At 49.5% G+C, this 25,024-nt stretch overlaps 2 protein-coding genes, 2 long non-coding RNA genes and 1 pseudogene across 7 annotated transcripts; 3 read left to right on the top strand and 2 right to left on the bottom strand.

The window, feature by feature from the left end:
- Nucleotides 1-1,055: 1,055 nt before the first annotated feature.
- On the top strand, nt 1,056-7,286 carry LOC120690460 (pentatricopeptide repeat-containing protein At1g05750, chloroplastic-like). Of its 4 annotated transcripts, none has more exons than XR_005681752.1 (4): nt 1,056-3,046; nt 3,251-3,283; nt 3,846-3,911; nt 4,213-7,286. XR_005681752.1 is itself a non-coding variant. In XM_039973111.1 (3 exons), exon 1 carries the CDS (start codon nt 1,099-1,101, stop codon nt 3,043-3,045), a length of 1,947 nt encoding a protein of 648 aa, XP_039829045.1. In that variant the 5' UTR covers nt 1,056-1,098; the 3' UTR covers nt 3,046; nt 3,251-3,283; nt 3,846-7,286. The 4 variants fall into 4 exon arrangements, 2 of the variants coding, with proteins under 2 accessions (XP_039829045.1, XP_039829044.1); XR_005681751.1 differs by having other exon boundaries at nt 3,245-3,283; XM_039973111.1 differs by having other exon boundaries at nt 3,846-7,286.
- Nucleotides 7,165-7,620, bottom strand: LOC120690461. The gene is made up of 3 exons (XR_005681753.1): nt 7,483-7,620; nt 7,285-7,403; nt 7,165-7,193 (listed from the first exon to the last, which is right to left on the bottom strand). It is a non-coding gene; the product is annotated as an uncharacterized LOC120690461 (long non-coding RNA).
- Nucleotides 7,621-7,754: 134 nt separating this feature from the next.
- Nucleotides 7,755-9,475, bottom strand: LOC120689274. The gene is made up of 2 exons (XM_039971581.1): nt 8,856-9,475; nt 7,755-8,577 (listed from the first exon to the last, which is right to left on the bottom strand). The coding sequence occupies exons 1-2, from the start codon at nt 9,473-9,475 to the stop codon at nt 7,755-7,757; spliced, it is 1,443 nt and encodes a 480-aa protein (XP_039827515.1).
- On the top strand, nt 8,297-20,165 carry LOC120690459 (annotated as a pseudogene).
- A 1,929-nt stretch (nt 20,166-22,094) lies between these two features.
- On the top strand, nt 22,095-23,091 carry LOC120692107. Its single transcript, XR_005682486.1, has 2 exons — nt 22,095-22,534; nt 22,657-23,091. It is a non-coding gene; the product is annotated as an uncharacterized LOC120692107 (long non-coding RNA).
- Nucleotides 23,092-25,024: the final 1,933 nt, after the last annotated feature.

Here is a 25,024-nt window from a genome sequence, read left to right as displayed (position 1 = left end):
CAATAATAAAGTTCCCACCAAAGCATAATCTATTACTCAAAAAATAGAATTTATTATATACATAAGTTGTTACAGACACAAGATGTCATTTTACATAAGTTGTAAAAAAGGAGTAAATTGTCGTACACATAAGTTTATATACAACAAAAATAAAAGTTGTCACACATTTAAATAAATGTTGCCACAAAACAAAATCGATTATATACATGAGTTGCCACACATATATGATATAAGGTAGTACAAATAAAATACTCATATATATAAGTTGACACAAGACAAAAAATTATTATATGCACATAATAAATTGTTACTACAATAAGCCGATATATACATAAGTTGCTACTACAATAAGTCGATATACACATAAATTGCTACAGAAAGAGAGCAGATCTTTATATAAGTGACTACTATTTATAACATCGTCAAAATATATGCAAGTGAGGTCTAGTTTTGTCCGTCTCATTGTTTAGAATACAACGACGTAATCGATTCTTAAAACGGATGTAATATGAAAGAGATAAAATATTTTTTACCAACAAGCATATTCAATAAAAGGAGGGAGTGGAGAGGGTTGAGAGAGCGGGGGACGTGGACCCCTGGGCTAGCGTGCGCAGCCCAACAGCTATAAATGTGTGTGTAAAATAGCTATAAATGTGCGTGTAAAACCAATCAAATAAGTTCAAAATAGAAGTCAATGCAGACCAATCAAATAAGACCAAAGCAGAAGTCAATGCAGGCTTGGGCGCTCGTGGGCTGCGCGGGTCGCGTGCTCCGGCACGAGCACGACACCGCGCGCGGTAACATTTTCCTTATTTATTTATTTATCGGAATGGCTCGCATTTTTGCCGGTTTCGGGCTGCTCCCTGGTTGTTTGGGCTAATCACATTACATTGGGCCGAGCAACCAACTGGCTTAACACAAACGGCAGCCCAACTCGTCTGCGCAAACTTGCGCGTTTCGCCCACCGAAGTAGCCCACTAGCGCAAAAATTCCGCACGAAACCGTTGATAGGAAACCGTAGGGGCTAGACGCGGCCGCCGCACCCCCCCCCCCACCCCCCTCCGCGGCCCCGCCCTCGGCGCCGGCCGGCCGCTGATCATGCTCACCGTGTCCCTCCTCGATGCGCACCTCTCCCGCTGCCGCTCCGCGGGACACCTCCTCCAAATCCACGCGCAGTTCCTCGCCTCGGGCCTCCTCGCGGACGCGTTCGCCGCCAGCCGCCTCCTCCTCTTCACCACCTCCACCGCCGCCGGGCGCCTCCTCCCGCGCCCGTTCGACCACTCCCTGCGCCTCTTCCGCCTCGTGCGCAGCCCCAACGCGTTCTCCTGCAACACCATCCTCAAAGCCGCCCTGCGACACGGCCTTCCCCACCTCTGCCTCCCGCTCTACGCGTCCATGCCCGCGCTTCCCGACGCCTACACGTACCCGCTCCTCGCCGCCGCCTGCGCCGCCAGGGGGGACGCGCGGGAAGGGCGGCAGCTGCACTTACACGCCGTCAGGCACGGGTTCGTAGACAATGTGTACCTCAGGAACGCGCTGATGCACATGTACTCCGCCTGTGGCTGCGTCGCGGACGCGCGCAGGGTGTTCGACGAGGGGCCCGTGTGGGACGCCGTTTCCTGGAACACGATCCTGGCCGCATACGTGCGCGCTGGGGACGTCGAGCAGGCGATCGGGGTGTTTGATAGGATGCCAGAGAGGAGCGCTGCGGCGGTGAGTTCAATGGTGGCACTTTTTGGGAGGAGTGGGATGGTGGATGAGGCGAAGAAGGTGTTTGATGTGGCAGAGCATAGGGACGCTTTCACGTGGGCAGCTATGATTTCCTGCTTTGAGCGGAATGGCCAGTTTGTGGAAGCGTTGGGTGTGTTCTCAGATATGCGTGCTGAGGGTTGGCATGTGGATGAGGCAGTGATGGTCAGTGTGATTGCTGCATGCACACGGTCAGAGGTAATTCGGAATGGAGAGGTGTGCCATGGACTGGTTTTCAGAGCTGGCCTTGGTTTGCGGTTGAATGTCCAGAATGCACTTATCCACATGTACTCAAGTTGTCTGGATATTGCTGCAGCACGGAGATTGTTTGACAGTGGTGAGAGTTTGGACCACTTCTCCTGGAACTCGATGATTGCTGGCTATCTGAAGAATGGCCATGTAGAGGATGCAAAGGTGTTATTCAGTGTGATGCCTGACAAAGACAATGTTTCTTGGAGTACAATGATATCTGGTTGTGTGCAAAATAACCAGTCATCCGAGGCGCTCACAGTTTTTGACAACATGAAAGCCCATGGAATTAGACCTGATGAGGTTACACTAGTGAGTGTCATCTCTGCTTGTACTAATCTGTCTGCGTTGGAGAAAGGAAAGTCAGTGCATGAGTACATTAAGGAACACCAATATAACATCACTGTTTTACTTGGGACTAGCCTCATTGACATGTACATGAAATGTGGATGCTTGGATGCTGCACTAGAAGTCTTCGACACGGTAGAAGAAAAAGGAACACCTTGCTGGAATGCTGTCGTCGTGGGGCTGGCCATGAATGGCCTTGTTACAAAATCCCTTGACATGTTTTCAGAGATGGAAGCCTCTGCAACTGCTGTCCCAAATGAGATAACTTTCACCGGAGTTCTGAGTGCTTGCAGACATGCTGGACTAGTTGAGGAGGGCCGTCAATTCTTTAAGTTGATGCAAAACAAGTACCAGATTGTACCAAACATCAGACACTATGGATGTATGGTTGATCTCCTTGGACGAGCTGGATATGTCAGAGAAGCTGAGGATCTGAGCATGCCCATGTCACCTGATGTCCCAGCATGGGGTGCATTGCTTGGTGCCTGCTGGAAACATGGTAACAGTGAAGTTGGGGAAAGGGTTGGGAGGAAGCTTGTCGAGCTGGATCCTCATCATGACGGGTTCCAAACTATGTTATCAAACATATATGCTTCAGAGGGGATGTGGCAATGTGTAAAGGACCTAAGGGGTTCCATGAAGCAACATGTAGCAAAAGCTGCAGGCTATAGCGTGGTTGAATCGCCACATTCTTCATGAGGTTGTAACATTTGATGTCATTAGAACGAACGATGCATAGAGTGTGGGTTTAACTTGAAGTATTACATGGCCATTATCTGATCCTTACTTATCTGCTTAGATTGTGTGTAGCTGTTGCCTGTGTTCTCAGATCTTTTTTTCGATGAACTGTGTTCTCAGATCTTGCCATCCAGTTCATGATTCCTGTCTGTTTTTGCAGATACAGCTAAAATGATTTCCCCTACCACCATAATGGCAACATTTATCCCATGTTTTCAAATCGTCTAGTCGAACCTAGTCGCCATGGGACCGATCAGACGACTAGTCGCGATTAGTCGTCGATCAGGCCGATTAGTCGAGCTTAGTCGGTCCTAGTCGTCTGCCTAGTCGTCCTATGTGTCCCAGGACCGATATGGTATATGTACTACATATTACTTAATAAAAAGCAAGTATGAAGGCAACAATAATGGTCGATTTTTCACTTATTTGTGAGAGATGATTTGTGAACTATCCAGAACTCTGTATTCCTGTCCCATAGTCCATATTCCTGTCTCTCAGCCTCTATATACCAAAAACCTAATGGGCCACCTTGCCAGTCCATCACCGGCCGAGGCCCACAACTCAAACAGCCCACAAAACAATCTCAAGTCTGATCATTTTCCAACCTGATCGTGCGACTAATCGCGACTAGTCGACGACTAGTCGGACGACTAGAAAACTAGTCGCCCAGACCTACTCGGTGTCCCTTATCGGGGTCACCGGACCGATAAGCCCGACTAATCGCGACTAATCGCGATTAGTCGGACGACTAGATAACATGGCATTTATCTGGCCATGAGCGAGGTGTAACACAGTTTATTCAGAGGTGATTTTAACAGGAAAAATTGGTAAGTGCAAGCTAATTACTTTCTGTTCAGTCTGAGGTATGTACTTGTTATGGGAAAAACAATATAATACCAACTAATAAATCAAGAAATGTTCAATTAGATAGGGGATATATATCATATATTAAAAGGGATTCAGTATGTAGGTTGTGGTTGGCTCCTACGTAGTCAATTTCTCAAAAATATAAATATTTTGATCTACATTTAAGAAAATTACAAATTTCAGTTTGAATTTCAGATAACTTCACACCAAGTTTCAGCTTCCAGCATCATTGATACTGTTAAATGCCTTCAAAACTGACAGGTTGGACCATCATGCTGGTGTATTCAATATATTTATCCCACCCATTGCATGCTAAACAAGGGAAGTTCTATGAAATTATAGTTTTTTGGGTGTTTTCATGAAATGTTCTATGAAATTATAGTTTTTTGGGTGTTTTCATGAAAATATATGGAGTTTTGAGCATATAAATAACAATCAAATTTAAAAACATTTATCGATCTATTTTTTTAGAATGTATATCTAAAATATTAGACAATGACAATAAAAAAAATGAAGCCATTGAATCTCAAGCCCTGATGATTAAGGGGTCTCCCTACTCTGAAAGGGTGTGTGTTGATAGGTTTGGTGGGCCAATGTAAAAGCCCAGCCGTCATATGGAGATGAAACCCAGGTAGCTATTCCTCTGAACAAACCCAATAGCTTCACTACCTGTAAGCAATTAATATAGTCATAAAATCACTTGGTTCAAAATATTACCTTGAAAAACTTACATGATTGTCTTTTGTAAAAAGAAACTACATGATTAGTATTTGCAAGCCAAAGTTCAGTGCCTAAAATGACTTCTGTTTTGAACTGTTGATTAATACTCCACCCATTCCAAATTATCCTTCACTTAAGCTTTCTCCTAAGTCAAACTTCTCTAAATTTGACCATGTTTTCAGATATATAGAAACCTATAGTACCAAGTAAATACACTATCAACACACATTTTATGGTGGATTTAATGAAACTAATTTGATGTTGTGAACGTTGGTGTTTTTTCCTATAAACTTCATCAAAGTTAGGGAAGTTTGACTTAGGACAAAGGTAAAGTGAACTATAATTTGGAACAGAGGGAGTAGTTTGCTGGATCTACTTACTATATGTGATTCCTTGTAAGACTTCTATTGATTTGGCAGCAATCTCATATATTTGCAGCTAGTTCTACACTCACTCATCTGAATAATTGAGGTACAACTAGCTGATGACATGCTAAATTAACTATTTATGATTTGAAGGGATATAAATATATGATCAAATGTTTTCTTTTATACTATGTGATGTGTTGATAAAATCTTGGACATGTTTTCGTTTTCTTTTTGCACATGGAAGGGAGAATATGGAATGTCTGTTGAAGTTGAGAAAACTGTTTTGTTGTTATATTAGTGAAGTGCCAGCTAATGAGCTAATTAAGGTCAATTCATTCTAAAGGGAAAAAAGAACCTAAGTCTCATTGACTGACAGAATTTGTGCTGGGCTGATTACAATCACCATTTGAGCTAGAGAAAATAGCATAGCTATTAGGATGGATGTATCCAGCAACTTGCTAATTTTCAGCATTACAATATGTGGTGCCTAAGTACGTTAGCATGGAATTATATACTCATTCTGCCGATCCACGAGGTGTGGACAGCTTACACATTTGTTAAATCGATTAATTGAGGTCTTACTGGCTCATAATTATTAGTTCGGATATTTGAGCACACTGGTCAGTTCAGATATTCTGATGTCAGATCCTATCCTTTTGAGTCAGCAAAATAGCATTATCATGACTTATCTGTTTGATATTATGAGCAAACCACATGTAAGGTCAACGGCCCCTTATATACATAAAAAATATGTCAAAACCGATCAGATCATACAAATAAGACATCCAGCTGTGGACATAATGATTTAGTAATTTGTGATGGATTGATCAAAATAGCCCTGAGCCTAAGCAGCGTGACCATGCCAGTAAACTGCGGCCACCCACAAGGGCAGGGATATGAGTTTTTTTTGTTATCTTTAAAATGCTACCTCCTAATTTAAAAAGGAAACTAACCTTATCTCTAACTGGTATCAAATCCCAAGCAAATCAAATATACCAATATATATAGTTGCTATCAAAACAATGTTTTTAAATCGCCTAATCGTTTGATCGAACAATGGGTGGACCAGACGACTAATCGTGATTAGTCGCCGACTAGGGTCGATTAGTCGGGTCTGATCGACCCTAGTCGTCCTCTAGTCATCCAGGAATTAGGATCCATATATATATATATATATATATACTTATATTATTATCTAGTATAGGAGTTAAGTACTGAAGTACTACTGTACTAGTATATATTCTCATATATATTTCAGGCCAAGAAAGTGTCTAGTTTTCTATGTCTAGTACTGAATATAGAGCAAATGGTGACTTACTTGAAATTGTGAAATTGGTTCCTTGTCCTCCATAATCCATACTCCATAGCTCCTGATCCTCTTTGCAAACTCCATATTCTTGCTGACTTGTTGCTGTTGTCCTGTTGAAGCTGGAATAACAAAGAATTAACAAGTTAGAGCACTATATGACAGTCAATAAATTGAATTATGCATCACAGTAGCAGGCCAGCAGCAACAAGTACAAAACCAAACTAATAAAGAAGCAATGAAGGATAAAGCAACAATGGTCCAGGTCCAACACAAAGCCAAAAACATAGTTCAATACATAACAAAAGCCAACTAGGCCAGGCTTATGATAAATCTCTAATCTCTACTCTAGTAAATCATCATTCAAATGGAAGCCTACATCCTCTTCAGTTCCAGCAGCAGCAGAATCGTCATCCTCCTCCATTGCTTCATCTTGTTCATCACCGTCATCATCTTCAGGGATAACTGGAGTTGGAGTTGGTTGGTTCCTTGGACGCTTCTTAGAAACATATGTCATCATCCTACTAGAGGCAGCGCTAGAACTTGCATGAGCAGCAGCAGCCCTAGGGAAGTGTCGACCTTGGAGACCTTCCGTCGCACCGATAGCTTCATCCACGTTGCTCCAAGTAATATTACCATCATCACCTTCATGAACGGGATCACTTTCACAGACCCATTCATTGTCCCATTGAAATTCGTCAAGCAAGAGAGGGTTGCTTTTCTTTCCTTTGGAACCAAGTTCTCTAATTTTTTGAAACCTATTTTCCATCTTCCGGTTGTAGCTAACATACACCAACTTGTTCAACCTTTTGTGCTCTGTCCAACCTGTTTCTCTTTTTGGTATGGATCTGCAACAAAAGAAATACAAAAGCAAATTTAGATCAGATCAGATGTACAACAACAAATCAACATTTAATAGCTTACAATACTTATACTTACATTAGAAAACACACTCCAGTTACGTTCACACCCAGATGCAGAACAACAAAGGCTAATAATCCTTTTTGCTAAACTTTGGAGCTCGAATGCTAGGCCACCATATGAACCCCACCAACAAACTACAACACAAAGGAAATATTCATTAGCTTCAACAAAGAAGGACAAAGGAAAGGAAGGAGACAATTTCTGAAAACTTACTAGGATTTTTTTATCTCTATCTCTTATTGCTCCTTGCTTGGAGAAGCAATCTCCTTCGGACCTTTCGTAGTCATCAGCTTGCTTACTAATCTTTGTTTGTTCATCCTCATCACTTATCATCTTCCACAAAACATCATTAAACATGGATCTTAGTCTTGCAGCTTGTCTCCTGTCTTGGTCCCTTATGGCAAAGAGGATTCAAGTATAGGGCAGCCCCATAGAGTTTTTGCTCCATCTGGTTTTCCCATCTCTTCCCATAGTATTCTAGTACCTCAGCAAGTAATCTTGGATTGTGCTTCAAAGATTCCTTTATGGTGTTTTTTTGCCACATCCATGGCAGCCATGATCTCAGGAGCCACTGGTGTCTCATCTCCATCTGCTATCCTTAGAGCAACGAGAAGTGGTTGTGAAGCTCTTAGGCAATCTTCAATATTTTTCCAAAATGGCATTGAAAGAACAATATGCTCCACTTGTTTTCCTTCTGTAGTATTGGAGAACTTAGTATTATGCCATTCATCACTAACAAATAAATTTCTCAAACCATTCCTGTTCCTATGCATACTTGCCAAAGTGAGAAAAGAGGTAGCAAAGCGAGTCACAGCTGGCCTCACAAGATCTCCACCTATCTTCTCTCTCATTTGGTCAATAAGTCTCCCATGCTTGTAGATGAATCTGGACACCTTCCTTGCATTATTGATGCAAGTTTTGAACTCATTGATCTTACCAATGTCCTCCAGCAACAGATCCAAGCAGTGGGCAGCACAAGGTGTCCAAAACAAATGTGGAATCCTTTCCATAAGAATCCTCCCAGCTGCCTTGAAGTTAGTTCCATTGTCTGTGATTATTTGCACTACATGTTCCTTCCCAACCTTTTCAATTTCCTTCTGCAACAAATCTGCCAACATTGTTGCATTTGCAACTTGACTTGAAGCGTCAACAGAACCAAGAAAGAAGGTGTCTGCTGGACTGTTGGCAAGAAAATTGATCAAATGACGTTGCCTTGTGTCAGTCCACCCATCGGACATAAGTGAGCACCCATATTCCTTCCAAGCCTCCTCATGCTTCTTCCTCAATGTTGCTGTCCTGTCCACACCCCTGTCAAGCAAAGGACACCTCATCTCATGATATGATGGAGAGCGGTACCCCGGACCATACTGCCCAATGGACTCGAGCAATATCTCCCAACTTCTTGAGTTGATGACGTTCAATGGAATATTATTCTCAAAAAAAAATCAGCGACATGGTCATCAACAATTTGTTTGGCCTCCTTCCCTTTTTTGGTGCAATGCTCAAGAGTAGATTGAGAGGTTTTGGATTTATGCCTCTCTGCCACTACTTCTTCCGGGGACTTGCAAAGCAATGAACTCACTGACCTTGAGTGCTTTTGAGTTTGTGGCTTTGTTGGTGCAGCAACAACAAATGATGTTATGCCCGATTGAACAATTCTCTTCTTTGCTTGCTTCACCTTTGTCCCACAACTTGGTTTTGCAACTTGTGGTTCAGGTTCAAGTTCACCTTCTCCATCAGATTCTTCATCACCTTCTTCATCCGATGGCATTGACACAACCACAGTCCGTGCATTCTTCTTCAAGTAAGCATCCATCTCTCTCAAAACTAATTCGGGCACATGTTCACATTTGATGCAATCAGCACTCCCACCAGAAAGGTGCTGCTTAAACCTTTTGATTCCTGCAGGAATAGTTTTCTGGCAAAATATGCACTTCACAAAGTCCTTCTTTGTTGGATCAGGCCACCACCCAAATTTCCATCCCGGGTCTTTGGATTTTGCCTTCCTCTTCGGATCGACGGCTTCGGCAGCAAGGTGCGGCGGCAGTTTTGCTATAGCCTTCTCAGCATATGCTGCAGAATCTGCAGCAGTTGAGGAAGAAGAACCAACAACACCAGTGGAGGCAACCTCTGAAGGACGGTCGGCAGCGTTACCACTCCCACCAGCACTGCGTGCATCTGCTTCGGGCATTATAACCTCCACCATAGCGCGCCTCCGCTCCCCTTCTGCACAAGACGCAAAGGAATCACAGGATGCAATGGTACTTGGCAGCAAATCGGCAGCACACTGGAAGTCTGGAACAGAGTGGAAGTATGGAACAGAGGAGGGAAAGCAAATCGGCACACTGGAAGTCTGGAACAGAGGAGGGAAAGGAGGGAAGAAGGAACTGCTCACCCGCACTATCAGAGGACGACGAAGACATCTTCTCTGGAGCTCGCCAGACCCGTCACCCGTGCTCGCGCTTGCGCGCCGATAGAAGGAGGTCGCGGGTCGGGGCAGCTCGCCGGAGGGAACGGAGGGAAGAAGGGAGCTCGCCGGAGGGAAAAGAGGGAAGGAGGTCACCGGTCGGGGCAGCTCAGCTCGCTCGCGGCGCCGGCAGGCCGTGGCGGCGGCGGCAATGGAAGGAGCGGCGGCCGCCGAGTCGCCGACACAGGCGTGGCTCGGTCGGGAGTCTCGGGACGGAATGGAGGCGCTGGGAGCCTCTCTTCAGTCTTGCTTCTTGAGTTCTAACCCTAGTGGGCTTTGGGCCTCTCATTTTCTCACCAGCCCACAAGCAATCTAGCCCAGTTACACAAACCTGATCGAGAACACCCCTAGTCGGGCGATTAATCACCTCTAGTCGCCGATTAGTCGCTCGACCGGTCGATTAGGTTTTCTGATCGAGTCGTGGACCCTAATCGAGCATGCTGGACCGATAAGGTCGATTAATCGCTCGATTTGAAAACATTTCAAATCTCTCCAAACAACTAGCTAAAATGTTAATATAGGCCCATGTGCGACGCGCCTCAGGTACTATCAAGTATTAACATGAATAGTCAGCTGCCAGGAACCTGCATGTGGGAAATCAGTTGATTAGCAAAGAGTATGGTCCTGTTTGAATCACATACTGAACTATGCACAACTGCTCTACCTTCTCTCTATATATACCCTACATTTCTTACAAAATTCCAGCTTGCACTCAATCATTTCATTACTCTTGCTTACATTCTTAGATTTGTTCATCGCCACTCTTGCTTAAATTCTTACACACACAAAGATATAGTTAGCTAAAATGGAAGAGAGTAGAGGCAGCATTGCCTTCTTTACAAGCTATAGACCACCAGTGCCCCTAGACATATTCTGCTGTCCCGTTCCTCCATCATCAAGGCAGAGTGAGCTCCATCTGACGGATGGCTCGTCCTATAATTACAACTGCCGACCCATTCCACCGGCGGCTCTCAAGACAATCATCAAGCGCCTGAGACTGGCTCCTGAAACCATCATAGATGATGATGTTGATTCAGGCCAGATCACTGGTTTGGTATTTGTTTCTGAAAGAGAGCACAACTTGGAAACACTTCATGTAGCCCTTCGCTTCATTGCCAATAGTGAAGTCAAAGTCTTCAGCTTGGCGGACATCTATGGCGTCGAGCTGTTCAGTGGCGCCCGTTTGGAGGATAATGGCTGCATTGCTGGTGGCTACGAGGATGGATCCACAATTGATCATTACCTCGTTTATGTATCCACCAAGGAGCCAGTTCAAGTACGCCGCAGCCCGTGGAATATTGTTTACAAAACCAACCTTAGAACTGGCGAAACTGAGCGCCTCACTCCACTAGGTTAGGTTACTGAACTTTCTCTCATAGCCTTTGATATTCGAGCCACTTCCTACTTGTGGTCAGATGCATGAATAAATATTATTTTTCTTTCCACTTAATTGTTTGATCTTGTAACTCTATGTCAATAGGAACATTTGATCTAAGTCCCTCTGTGTCACCATCTGGGAAGAAGGTCGCAGTAGCTTCGTTCCAAGGAAAGAGATGGGATGGTGAGATCAAGGACCTGAAGACCAACATCTACGTGATGAGTTTGGAGAATCCATTTCTGGAGCGCAAGCGGGTGAAAGAAAATGGTGGATGGCCATCATGGGGCAGCGAAAACATTATATTTTTTCACAGAAATGTTGGGGACATTTGGGGAGTGTTTCGGTACAACCTGAGCACTGGCGAAACCATCCGGGTTACTCCAGAGGCATTTGATGCAGCGACTCCAGCAGCCATCGACGAGACCAAAGTAGCAGTTGCAACCATTCGCCAGAAGTCTGAGTTCACCGATGTCCGCACCGAAACCCAGTACCGGCACATTGAGATATTCGACATGAATGCACTGCCACAATCGTTGCGAATAACTCAGAACACCAGGGCAAAAGCTGACCATTTCAATCCCTTTGTGATGGATGGTGTCGTGGGATTTCTAGGGTATCCACAGCCGGGTGGCGGAGCGCACCCGCCTATTCCCAGAGAGGGAGTACTCGGGGAGGTACTAGGCGATTGGGCTGATCTAGCTCTGAGGTGTGCACACAAGAACACACGATCTAAAGTGGTTCGGGCCGCCGGAGCGTAATACCCTACGTCCACTGGGAGAAGTTTTGATTTCTGTTGTGTATGAATCTATCCTCTGCCGGGCCTTGGCTCTTACCCAGCCTGAGTCTTCCTTCTAGCGGACGCCCCCTTTTATAGACCAAGGGGAAGGATACAAAGGACGTTGGGGCCCCGACAGATGGGCCCAACGTGACTGCGCAGCATACTGCGCAGAGTATTCAGATGGGTACAGTGGTTACGGATCTTTCCTCCGATACGCTCTGCTAGCGCTACAGTGGTCTTCTCTTGTCCTGTCACCAAGGTGTCCGTTGGGGGAGCGTAGCTTGCGGCGTAGCCTGTGGAGGCTATTATGTAGGCGTCATAATGGGTGAAGCCGAGCCGTCGTATCCATCTGTTATGGCAGACTTGGCAGGCGCGGCGTGGGCGGCGCCTGCGGCTCCACTATCTTGGTAACACGCGATCAATAGTGCCTCCTGGTCAAAGAATCGCCTTGGCTTCCACCGCATCAATGCGGGTGTCCACCTACCACAATAAATGCAGTGGTGGGTGAGGCTTAGTATGGAGACCAAGCGGCCTTGAAATGTCATGCTTGTAGACACGTGTCGCTCCGGACCACCCCGAGGCAGGGTGTCGACTTCTTCCCTTAGCGAGTGGTCCGGTTACCATACAAGGGGTCCGGGACCCTATGAGGGGTCCGGGACTTCCGCGGGGGTCCGGACCCCTCGGGAGGTCCGGAGCCCCGGCTGTTCGGGCTGCCCGCCTCTTCCGGGACACGCGTCGTTCCCGGACCTTTCCCAGTCGTGAGGCAGGTCCGGATCCATCGCCGAGAGATCAGGACTCCGGACCACAGGAGTCCGGCTGTTTGGACGTAGTCAAGGATAACTACAAGGCTCTTGCCTAGATACAGCAAGAAGGGGTACCCCAGTCCTGGGGTACCGACAGTGGTCTCCGGGCCCACCTCGGGAGAGGTACGAACCCGCGGGTGGGGCCACTATCGTGATGTGTTTCTACGCAACCTGATTACGCTGGTGTGCTCATACAAAGAGCGGGTGCTCCGGACCCCTGAGGCCGGTACACCGGTTGCCAGGTTCAGGCTCTAGAGTGCTCTCCACAGGGCGATGAAGGTGTAGGCTTAGGGTACGGAACCAAGCTAAGCGGCTACACAGACTCGGACCGCTCAGGGAGCAACACCACCTCCTGGACCTGGCTCTTGGCGACCGTGGCGAGCGGTCTCCGCCGGAGCGGGCCACCGGAGTGGACTTGAGTCGACCGTGGCGAGCGGTCTCCGCCGGAGCGGGCCACCAGAGTGTACTTGAGTCGACCGTGGCGAGCGGTCTCCGCCGGAGCGGGCCACCGGAGTGGACTTGAGTCGACCGTGGCGAGCGGTCTCCGCCGGAGCGGGCCACCGGAGTGGACTTGAGTCGACCGTGGCGAGCGGTCTCCGCCGGAGCGGGCCACCGGAGTGGACTTCAGGCGTTGCTGACGATCCGATGAAATATACCACCGGATCTGAGTAGTAAGGTGCGAGAAACCAAGCCTTATACTAGAAGGGAGCTCGGGACCTTTAAAGACAGCAGTTCACGGATACTAGAGTACTTGTAACAGGGTAGTGAAGTACGTAAACTTAGGGTACATTACCAGGCTAAGTTACGCGGAGCTTCTCCACCCCAGGATACGGGTACTACTTCTCCGGACCAGGTCCTTAGGGGTCCGAGCTGCCTTCCAGCTTGAAGGGGTGTCCCCACCTGGCCACAGGCCAGCAACTTATCTTGAATTGTTAGCAATAATAGGGAGATTCCGTTTCAGTGGAAAGAAAAGCTAAACCAAGGCGAATAAATGTAATCAATGGTGGTGCCTAGATAAAACTGAGAAAGAAAATCTCCTTTATTATTGTGGTTGTCACGGTATACATCAGAGGTCGGGATTACGAGGTCGGACCTCTACCGCTCCGGACCGTAGCTCGCCTGTTTGTGCGATAGGGCCAGAGGTCGGGTTTACAAGGTCGGACCTTGACCGCTCTGGACACACACATAGGCGCCACGCTATTACAAAGGAGGAATTTTCTTTCCCTTAGGAGCAACCTACGGCTGCATGCTATACAGCGTGTTCTTCTCCGGTTGGAAGTGGTACGGCCACTCCTGAATTCTTCATAGTCGTCAGAGGCGACGGCGCCCTAGATGTGCCTGAACTGCATCATCCAGTATCACCTCAGGAGCTCGGGGGGCCACTCCTTGCCTAAGAGCTGTCATATGCTTAGGTAGCATGAGACAAATTCTTTGGCTTTGAGTGGGAGAGGCCCCCCTACCGCCGTCGTCGTCTGCCGATAGAAACCAGACGCCCTTGCGCAGCAGAAGGACCGGACGTGGAGCGCGGAGAGGTGCGGTCGTTCGCCGGCTTGTCCTTGGTGCTAGCGCCAGGGGCCCCCGCGCCTAGCGGCGGGGGCCTGTCAGCAGCAGCACCGAGCTACGCTGAGGCGGATCTCCGGTGCTGGCGACGGCAGGACGACACGGCCAACTTCCTCCGGGATGGCCGTCGGCTCCGGGCTCCATGTTGAGAGAAAGCCTTGAGCCGACGTCATACCGCCGGAGAGGAAGGATGGCCGTTGCTCGAGAGAAAACCTTGAGCCGACACCGGGATGGCACGGGGCGGCACGCGACAGGCGTCGCCCCCGCGCACCACCGTGCCGGCTCTGAGGCGTCACAGTGGCGACGCACAGCAGGCGCAGCTGCCGTGCACCGTAGCACGGAGGGCGCTGGCGCCCCAGTGCCACAGCATGCGGCGTGGGTGCCACCATGCCTCTCTTCATCTTCTTGTCCGTCGTTGCAGAGGATGAACACGGGCCCCAGAAGCCTGAAGATCCAGCCAGCGCCTGTTCCTCCCCACGGACGGCGCCAAATGTCGTGGGATTTCTAGGGTACCCACAGCCGGGTGGCGGAGCGCACCCGCCTATTCCCAGAGAGGGAGTACTCGGGGAGGTACTAGGCGATCACCCGCCTATTCCCAGAGAGGGAGTACTCGGGGAGGTACTAGGCGATTAGGCTGATCTAGCTCTGAGGCGTGCACACAAGAACACACGATCTAAAGTGGTTCGGGCCGCCGGAGCGTAATACCCTACGTCTACTGGGAGAAGTTTTGATTTCTGTTGTGTATGAATCTATCCTCTGCCGGGCCTTAGCTCTTACCCAGCCTGAGTCTTCCTTCTAGCGGGCGCCCCCTTTTATAGACCAAGGGGGCGGATACATAGGACGTTGGGGCCCCGACAGGTGGGCCCAACGTGACTGCGCAGCATTCTGCGCAGAGTATTCAGATGGGTACAGTGGTTACGGATCTTTCCTCCGATACGCTCTGCTAGCGCTACAGTGGTCTTCTCTTGTCCTGTCACCAAGGTGTCCGTTGGGGGAGCGTAGCTTGCGGCGTAGCCTGTGGAGGCTATTATGTAGGCGTCATAATGGGTGAAGCCGAGCCGTCGTATCCATCTGTTATGGCAGACTTGGCAGGCGCGGCGTGGGCGGCGCCTGCGGCTCCACTATCTTGGTAACACGCGATCAATAGTGCCTCCTGGTCAAAGAATCGCCTTGGCTTCCACCGCATCAATGCGGGTGTCCACCTACCACAATAAATGCAGTGGTGGGTGAGGCTTAGTATGGAGACCAAGCGGCCTTGAAATGTCGTGCTTGTAGACACGTGTCGCTCCGGACCACCCCGAGGCAGGGTGTCGACTTCTTCCCTTAGCGAGTGGTCCGGTTACCATACAAGGGGTCCGGGACCCTATGAGGGGTCCGGGACTTCCGCGGGGGTCCGGACCCCTCGGGAGGTCCGGAGCCCCGGCTGTTCGGGCTGCCCGCCTCTTCCGGGACACGCGTCGTTCCCGGACCTTTCCCAGTCGTGAGGCAGGTCCGGATCCATCGCCGAGAGATCAGGACTCCGGACCACAGGAGTCCGGCTGTTTGGACGTAGTCAAGGATAACTACAAGGCTCTTGCCTAGATACAGCAAGAAGGGGTACCCCAGTCCTGGGGTACCGACAGTGGTCTCCGGGCCCACCTCGGGAGAGGTACGAACCCGCGGGTGGGGCCACTATCGTGATGTGTTTCTACGCAACCTGATTACGCTGGTGTGCTCATACAAAGAGCGGGTGCTCCGGACCCCTGAGGCCGGTACACCGGTTGCCAGGTTCAGGCTCTAGAGTGCTCTCCACAGGGCGATGAAGGTGTAGGCTTAGGGTACGGAACCAAGCTAAGCGGCTACACAGACTCGGACCGCTCAGGGAGCAACACCACCTCCTGGACCTGGCTCTTGGCGACCGTGGCGAGCGGTCTCCGCCGGAGCGGGCCACCGGAGTGGACTTGAGTCGACCGTGGCGAGCGGTCTCCGCCGGAGCGGGCCACCGGAGTGGACTTGAGTCGACCGTGGCGAGCGGTCTCCGCCGGAGCGGGCCACCGGAGTGGACTTCAGGCGTTGCTGACGATCCGATGAAATATACCACCGGATCTGAGTAGTAAGGTGCGAGAAACCAAGCCTTATACTAGAAGGGAGCTCGGGACCTTTAAAGACAGCAGTTCACGGATACTAGAGTACTTGTAACAGGGTAGTGAAGTACGTAAACTTAGGGTACATTACCAGGCTAAGTTACGCGGAGCTTCTCCACCCCAGGATACGGGTACTACTTCTCCGGACCAGGTCCTTAGGGGTCCGAGCTGCCTTCCAGCTTGAAGGGGTGTCCCCACCTGGCCACAGGCCAGCAACTTATCTTGAATTGTTAGCAATAATAGGGAGATTCCGTTTCAGTGGAAAGAAAAGCTAAACCAAGGCGAATAAATGTAATCAATGGTGGTGCCTAGATAAAACTGAGAAAGAAAATCTCCTTTATTATTGTGGTTGTCACGGTATACATCAGAGGTCGGGATTACGAGGTCGGACCTCTACCGCTCCGGACCGTAGCTCGCCTGTTTGTGCGATAGGGCCAGAGGTCGGGTTTACAAGGTCGGACCTTGACCGCTCTGGACACACACATAGGCGCCACGCTATTACAAAGGAGGAATTTTCTTTCCCTTAGGAGCAACCTACGGCTGCATGCTATACAGCGTGTTCTTCTCCGGTTGGAAGTGGTACGGCCACTCCTGAATTCTTCATAGTCGTCAGAGGCGACGGCGCCCTAGATGTGCCTGAACTGCATCATCCAGTATCACCTCAGGAGCTCGGGGGGCCACTCCTTGCCTAAGAGCTGTCATATGCTTAGGTAGCATGAGACAAATTCTTTGGCTTTGAGTGGGAGAGGCCCCCCTACCGCCGTCGTCGTCTGCCGATAGAAACCAGACGCCCTTGCGCAGCAGAAGGACCGGACGTGGAGCGCGGAGAGGTGCGGTCGTTCGCCGGCTTGTCCTTGGTGCTAGCGCCAGGGGCCCCCGCGCCTAGCGGCGGGGGCCTGTCAGCAGCAGCACCGAGCTACGCTGAGGCGGATCTCCGGTGCTGGCGACGGCAGGACGACACGGCCAACTTCCTCCGGGATGGCCGTCGGCTCCGGGCTCCATGTTGAGAGAAAGCCTTGAGCCGACGTCATACCGCCGGAGAGGAAGGATGGCCGTTGCTCGAGAGAAAACCTTGAGCCGACACCGGGATGGCACGGGGCGGCACGCGACAGGCGTCGCCCCCGCGCACCACCGTGCCGGCTCTGAGGCGTCACAGTGGCGACGCACAGCAGGCGCAGCTGCCGTGCACCGTAGCACGGAGGGCGCTGGCGCCCCAGTGCCACAGCATGCGGCGTGGGTGCCACCATGCCTCTCTTCATCTTCTTGTCCGTCGTTGCAGAGGATGAACACGGGCCCCAGAAGCCTGAAGATCCAGCCAGCGCCTGTTCCTCCCCACGGACGGCGCCAAATGTCGTGGGATTTCTAGGGTACCCACAGCCGGGTGGCGGAGCGCACCCGCCTATTCCCAGAGAGGGAGTACTCGGGGAGGTACTAGGCGATCACCCGCCTATTCCCAGAGAGGGAGTACTCGGGGAGGTACTAGGCGATTAGGCTGATCTAGCTCTGAGGCGTGCACACAAGAACACACGATCTAAAGTGGTTCGGGCCCTATGAGGGGTCCGGGACTTCCGCGGGGGTCCGGACCCCTCGGGAGGTCCGGAGCCCCGGCTGTTCGGGCTGCCCGCCTCTTCCGGGACACGCGTCGTTCCCGGACCTTTCCCAGTCGTGAGGCAGGTCCGGATCCGTCGCCGAGAGATCAGGACTCCGGACCACAGGGGTCCGGCTGTTTGGACGTAGTCAAGGATAACTACAAGGCTCTTGTCTAGATACAGCAAGAAGGGGTACCCCAGTCCTGGGGTACCGACAGATGGTGGCAAATATATTGGTTATCATCGTTGCAAAAGTGACCTTCTCCAGGTACATAGATATGGCATTATGTACTGCCAATGCCAATTCTTTTTGTCCCTTTGCAATGGTTCGCTCAGAATACAAGTTCATAATCTGGAGCTATGTTCAATACTATTTTCTTCAGCATGGAGATGATGTTCCAAGACATTTCCTTAAGGTGCAGTCGCCACATGAAGATGTTGGAGTATTTAGGGTGTCTGGTGTGTTCCTAACATTTTCCAAAGACGGCTCTAAGCTTGCATTCGTCGATAACGAGTTCAAAGCCGTGTGGCTGGCAGATAGCAAGGGATTGCGTGTGGTGTTCGAGGTAAGGAACTGCTACCATTAGTATCTCTAACCCTGAAGTGATCGAACTCTTGCAGGCTTGCTATGGTTTACAACTAGGGGAGCATATGTTTCTCAACTATGACTTGTTTTTGTCTGTTTTCCACAGACAAATGGCCCAGACAGCATCTTCTCACCAGTGTGGAACCAAAAGAAAGATATACTGTACGTATGCATGGGACCGTCCTTCAAAGCTAACGAAACGCTGGAAATCCATGCCATCCCTGATGTATCCAGTGCTGCACGTGCACGACGAGAGCCACGGCTGCTCACGAAGGGGAAATTCAACAATGCTTTCCCTTTCACCAATCCTGATGGTAAAACATTGCAGCTCCTGCTGTTCTGATGCCTGTTTACTTTTCGTAGCAATCATATCTACTGAATACATGATTTAGCTGTTACGCTCTGATGATAGAACCATGATGTATGTAGGTACTAAGTTTGTTTTCCGGTCAACGAGAGATGGGGGAGACAAGAACTACAAGAATCTGTACATTATGGAGGATGCTGAATTCGGGGAGATCGGGGGTGGCAACGTGGCGCGTCTCACTGAAGGCAATTGGATTGACACGCAGTGTCAGTGGTCTCCAAATGGGAATTTGATCGTGTTCGCATCGAACCGCGACAAGCCTGCCGACGCACCAGAGCGTGACCACGGCCTGGACCCGGGGTACTTTGCTGTCTACCTGACGAACGTCACCGACCGCTCGGTGGTAAGGGTGGTCAGGAGCGGGTATGACCTCTCCGGCCACGTGAACCACCCGGTGTTCAGCCCAGACGGGCGGAGCATCGCCGTGATGTCGGATCTCGCTGCGGTGTCCGCAGACCCGATGTCGCTGCCCACCTTCCTTCACTCCGTAAGGCCCTACGGCGATATCTTCACCGTCGACATCGGCCCAGATGACATGGAGAAGAACAAGGACTTAGGGGTTCGTGCGTGTCACGCACAGTAGGTACGAGAACTCTACTCCTGCCTGGACCGTGTTCTCGACACATGACCCTCATGGCTCATGCACAGTGGAACCTCCTGGTCATGGAGGACGAGTACACCCCGGCATGCCCATATACTCACCCTGATGGAGGTGAAAGCTGGCATGGCACATGACTGGCCAGATTTGCATTCCGAAACGGCACTGCTGATCCTTGCAGTCGTGCTTCCGTCATCTACAAATTCTTCTTGTTCGGAGGGACCTTTGTGCCCTTTGTTTGTTCCATCAAAATTTGTTTGAATGCACTGTGGTTTCCGGCTGGCCGCTCTGTTGGTTTAAAAATTTGTAACAATGTTATACAGTCGTCCGACTAATCGCGATTAGTCGACCTTATCGCTCCGCTGGCTTCGATAAGTGGAGCGACTAGCTTTTGTCGATCAGATGTCTGATCGTCCGACTAATCGTCGCCTAATCGAGATTAGTCGTCCGACTTGCTGCTTGGTCGATCAGGTTGCCGGCCAAAAGATGTCCAGCCCGCCGCCTGTATTAGGCTCAATTAGGCCCATTAGGGTTAACTATATAGAAGCCACTTCTGTGCACCACGCAGGCACAAACCTCCGCTCGACTGCTTGAGTCGAGCCGCCACCGCCGCCTGCGTCACGCCGCCGCCGTGGCCTGCGTCGTGCCGCCGCCGCCGCCGCTCGCATCACGCCGCCGCCCGACCGCTTGTGTCACGCCGCCTAGGTCACGCGGCCGCCAGCTCGCATCACGCCGTCGCCTGACCGCCTGTGTCACGTCGCCTGGCCGCCGTCCGTCAGCGTGGCGGCGTCTGAAGATGAGCTCCTCGGATGGCAAGTTTTCTTGCTCTGCTCCGCTCTTGCTCTGCTCTTGGCTCGTTGCTCGTGCTATGCTCTTGGCTCATTGCTCTTGCTCTGCTTGGCTCATTGCTCTGCAGATTTCGATGCACAGCGGCAAAGGCATGTGTAATGCTTGGTTCTTTTTAAATTTTGAATTACTTGCTCACTTGCTGTAATGCTGTTACACATTTAATTTCAGCTACTGACTTCAGTTTTTCTCTTTGTAATTACAGTTTCAGCAGCAGAACAGAAAGGATATGGAGTGTGGGACAAGAATATGGAGTTTTGGACAGTTCAAACATCAAATCTCACAAGTAAGTGTCACCAAACTTACTATCATTGTGGTGTTCCTGCTTGCTATATAGTATATAAGTACATATACATGTACATATATGTCCTGGAATATATAGGACGACTATAGAGACGACTAGGACCGACTAGGGTCGACTAATCAACCTGATCGACGACTAGTCGCGACTAGTCGCTTTATCGGTGCCATGGCGACTAGGTTCGACTAGACGACTGTATAACATTGATTTATAATAAGGATCCGCGATATGTGTTTGATTGGGAAATTTTCTGGGTTGGAGCTTTTTTTTGACAAAATTTTCTGGGTTGGAGCTGCCTCACAGTGCTCCAACACACTTTCATTCCTTTACCACAATATGCAAGATGGTCCTTTACATTTGCTCTATTTACACCAACAATATGCATACTTGGATGCACTAGCTAGGACCGCTTGATACTCTTGACGTTTAAGTTTCCACTATCTAAAGAAAGATGTACAATTCCTTTATGAGTTGCTTTTGAACTTGTGTTTTGTTTAATTAGTCATCACATATTTTGCTGCTGGAGTATGGTTTACACGCTGTATATCTTATCTATTCATCCCAACGGACTCTGGTATCGTATCGTTGTGATTTGCTATACATAGGAATAGGATGTGCACATATCAGAAAACTAAGCTTTTCAGGACATGGTAAATATTCTTTTGAGGGTCATAAATGACTCATAAATATGCAGATTTCTATTCCTATCCAATTATTCTCATTTCATAACCCCCTAAAATCAACATGTAATTTAATAATTATGCACACCTCCATCCAATGGCCATAAGGGCATCTCCAAGAGTGCCCAATAATACTCACAATAAGCATTTTTTTAGAACCAAGGTGAAAAATAACACCGCTCCAACAGATGCTCAATTCCATTATCAACTCTTTTTGTGTGCCAAAAACTGGCTCCCCCCGCTCTGTTTGGATAGGCCAGAACTAATGGACTAAAAAAAGTCCTAGGTTGGCATCTAAGCCAGCCAGGGTACCCTCGGTTTCTCTTTATTCGCTCTGTTCGCTTGGATGTGGCTGGTAGCTGATGCTGATTTGTTATAAGAGAAAAATACTGCTGGCTCGCTGGTGGCTGATGGCTGGTGCTGATTTGGTGTGAAAAAAAAACACTGCTAGTTGATTGACTGACAAGCCAAACGAATAGAGTGTCACTACCTCTCCGTGTCAGAACCTTAAATATACTCCAAAAGCATAATATCCATGGTGGTCCAGCGAGCCCACCCTCCGAAGGTAAGTAATTGTTCGTTCTGTCACTATCTTCTGTTGCCACACTAACCGCCCATATGTTAAATCCATATTGCGGAACCAAAAGGAGGCCTGCGGGAGCTCCTCTCCTATTTGGCCAGTCCTATTATGCCACGTCTGACCTTTTATTGCCCAAAAAAATTACGGCACAAAGCAACGGAGAGTGTCGCCACGCAACAGGCTTTTGGCTGCTCGATCGCGTCCATCCTACGCGGTACTGTACAGACCTTCGTGTCGTGTGCGTCGTCGGTGCCTCCCCAACATTTCGCCCTCCAGTCGGCTGCGGCTTTCCTCGGTCCCGTCGTTGTTCTCGCTCCACTTTCCTCGGTAAGCTATCCTTTTCTGGCGCCTCCTCTCTTCTGATCTAATGTAGTTGGCTTTGCCGGACCATGCCCTTGGCTTGGAGCTGCTGCTCTCGGCTCCGAGCACCATGGCATCCACCGTTTGTTCCCCATGTTCAATGCACATCATGGCTAGCGGCTCTCACCCCTGCCGAGACGGGTGGACGGCTGGACGCCTCCTCCATAGCTCGCTGGTGTGTGAGGTGTGCCCTCTGCTCACTGCTGCTGAGCAAGGATCCATTCTGGTGTTGCTGCATCTGATCATATGGTATGATATGACTATGCTATTTCTCTTTTCCTCCTCTATTTCTTTCTTTTGTATTTTCTTTTTAGGGTCTGGTTTCTTTCTTCTGATCTTCTCCATGGCACAAATGCATTTTGTGCATTCAGATCCGCACCTATGGATTGGCCAGACTTGAAGGCAGCGATGTGCTGGCCGAAAATAGAGAGGCAAGGCAAGAGGAGGTCATGTTAACGTTCACGTCTTCAACTGCTACTTGTGGAAGGAAGTTCGGAACCAAAAAAAAATTGCATTCTCTTGCGACTTCTTGCATCTTGGATGTCAATAATCTGTTCAGCTGTTTGTGCTATGGTTGATTTGACTGATAATGGTGAGCAAAACATATGATGTACACTAATTATCATATATAAGCTACTGCGGTATAATACTAATGAAACTTACTGGGTAATTGATTTGATGCTAACTGCAAATAAGATTCGATTTGTTCCTTAGAATGCAAAATTTCTTTCCAGTATGGCCATTTGTTGCTTATGTAAAATAATGAATTACAGTTTTTCAAAATAGTTGGTGTAAAGCTGTAAACATCGTAGCACTTGCAGTAATTTATCCTATATATACCGATTGCCTTGGGACGTTGAAGAGAGAATGTTTTTTCTTTCACAAAAAAAAACAAGGAACCATATGATTCAACATTCAGAAAAGAGAGCTGCAATTGGCTAAAGATTTTCTTAGAGCCAATAAAAAAATGTTAACGGTAAGATTTTGGTGGTATATCATTTGTGCTGTTGCGGTCCACGGTATCTTAGGGCCAGAACACCTAATTCAATGTTACCATGCATCTTTTTACATGGCACATATATGTTAACCATTGTTTGTATGTGTTGAGCAAACATCGAGTGGTACGATATCTAGCGTGGCTAGCCAAAAGCAGGGATGGTTTAAGGTGTTCAAAACATGGGCTAAGCATACTTCTAAGGGAGTTTACCAAATTACCAGGAAGTTACCCCATGGGTTATAGAAGAAGAAGAATTAAAGAAAAACTTTTTTTACCGGATGTATGGCTATTTTTATGCTAACAACTCTAGCCCTGTTTGTGTAAACAAACAGTTTTTACACATGGTATTGCTTCATTCCAAATTTGAAGCCTTTCATTGTTGCAGGGAGCAAAGAAAATGAGATACAAACTTCGTTACTGAAACAACCTAATTTGAATGTGCATGTGGCCCCATGATCCTACCAGGCCGATTGCCAAATAAAACAGAGGGAGCATATTAGTATGCTGACATGCACGGTTGTAGTACGGGCGCGGCGTAGCGCGCCTTTCATCCTAGTCTTTAACATTTGGTCCCTTAATTTTCTTTAGCATCAGTTGCCAGTTACCACCGATCATCCTCATATGTAACATGTGGTTTCGGCTGTCCCTTTTGCTACCTAGCCACAATGCTACACCATCGTGCACCGCCAATGCTGCAATCATCTCTTGACTGTATTATTAAGATCCAGCCCCCACTATTTGAGAAAACTTAACCCAAAAGTTCCAAACACCAACCATTCTTCAACTTTTTTTTTGCTGAGAAAATACCAATATTTAACCTTAGCCAACTTAGCATTGCTGGATCTAAACGGGCAACTCGGAAATCGGGAGTAGAGGCTAGAAGAAACACTCAATACATATTAGTTGTATTTTAGGTGAAAGTGGAACTTTTAGACTGACCCCAACAGCACGAGGCAAAAGCATTTTTGCCTCGCGCTGGCTACTGTGCATGTTCGCGAGCTCCTCCAACAGATCATGCATCACGATATGCTTTTTCCCTTCGGAGGAGAATGCATCTCGATCCGGCGCGGAGGAGAGAGGGGAGCCGGTGACGACGACCCGGCGCGGAGGCGGGCGGAACCCGGCGCCGGAGCGGGCGGGGACTCCGGCCAGCTCCAATCGGCGGCGCGGGCAAGCTGGCGCGGATGCCCTCCTTGCCTTCCTGCTCCTCCTGCTGCTCATGCCGCCCGGCGGGACGGGGAGGAGGCGGCCTCCCGACGGCGGAGGGCGAGGCCGCTCCGCGGAGGCCCGCTCCGCGTCCAGCTCCTGCTCTCCGCCGCGACCTCCGTCGGCCATCCCCCTCCTCTCTCCGCAGCGACCTCCGCCGGCCTCGAGCTCACCGGCCAAGCGGAGGCACGAGCGTGGCGAGCGGAGCCGCGGGCCCGCGCCGCCCTCACGCGTCTCGAGCTCGAGCTCCGCCGCGACCTCGGCCGCCAGCCTCACGCGTCTCGAGCTCAGAGGTGCTTGGCACGACGAACAGGCCGAGGGTCCCGGGAATGGGATCCCCCGCCGCCGATAGCCGCAGAGCCGGAGCGCCGCAGCAGAGCTCGCTCTCCATGGCGGGGTCGTCGCCTTCGCCAGCCGCGCCTCTGCGTGCCACCCACGTCGCGCCCGCAGGGCCGGTGCGCAGCCGCAGGAGGGGCAGCGGCGCTCGCTCGCGCCTCGTGGCGGTCGAGCGCAGCGACGCTGGCGTGGTGGAGGGG

Source organism: Panicum virgatum, chromosome 9N (genome assembly GCF_016808335.1).
Source record: "Panicum virgatum strain AP13 chromosome 9N, P.virgatum_v5, whole genome shotgun sequence".
In the NCBI taxonomy this organism is placed as follows: domain Eukaryota; kingdom Viridiplantae; phylum Streptophyta; class Magnoliopsida; order Poales; family Poaceae; genus Panicum; species Panicum virgatum.
The sequence above is the reverse complement of the archived record's forward strand: the minus strand, read 5'-3'. Positions and strand labels throughout refer to the sequence as shown.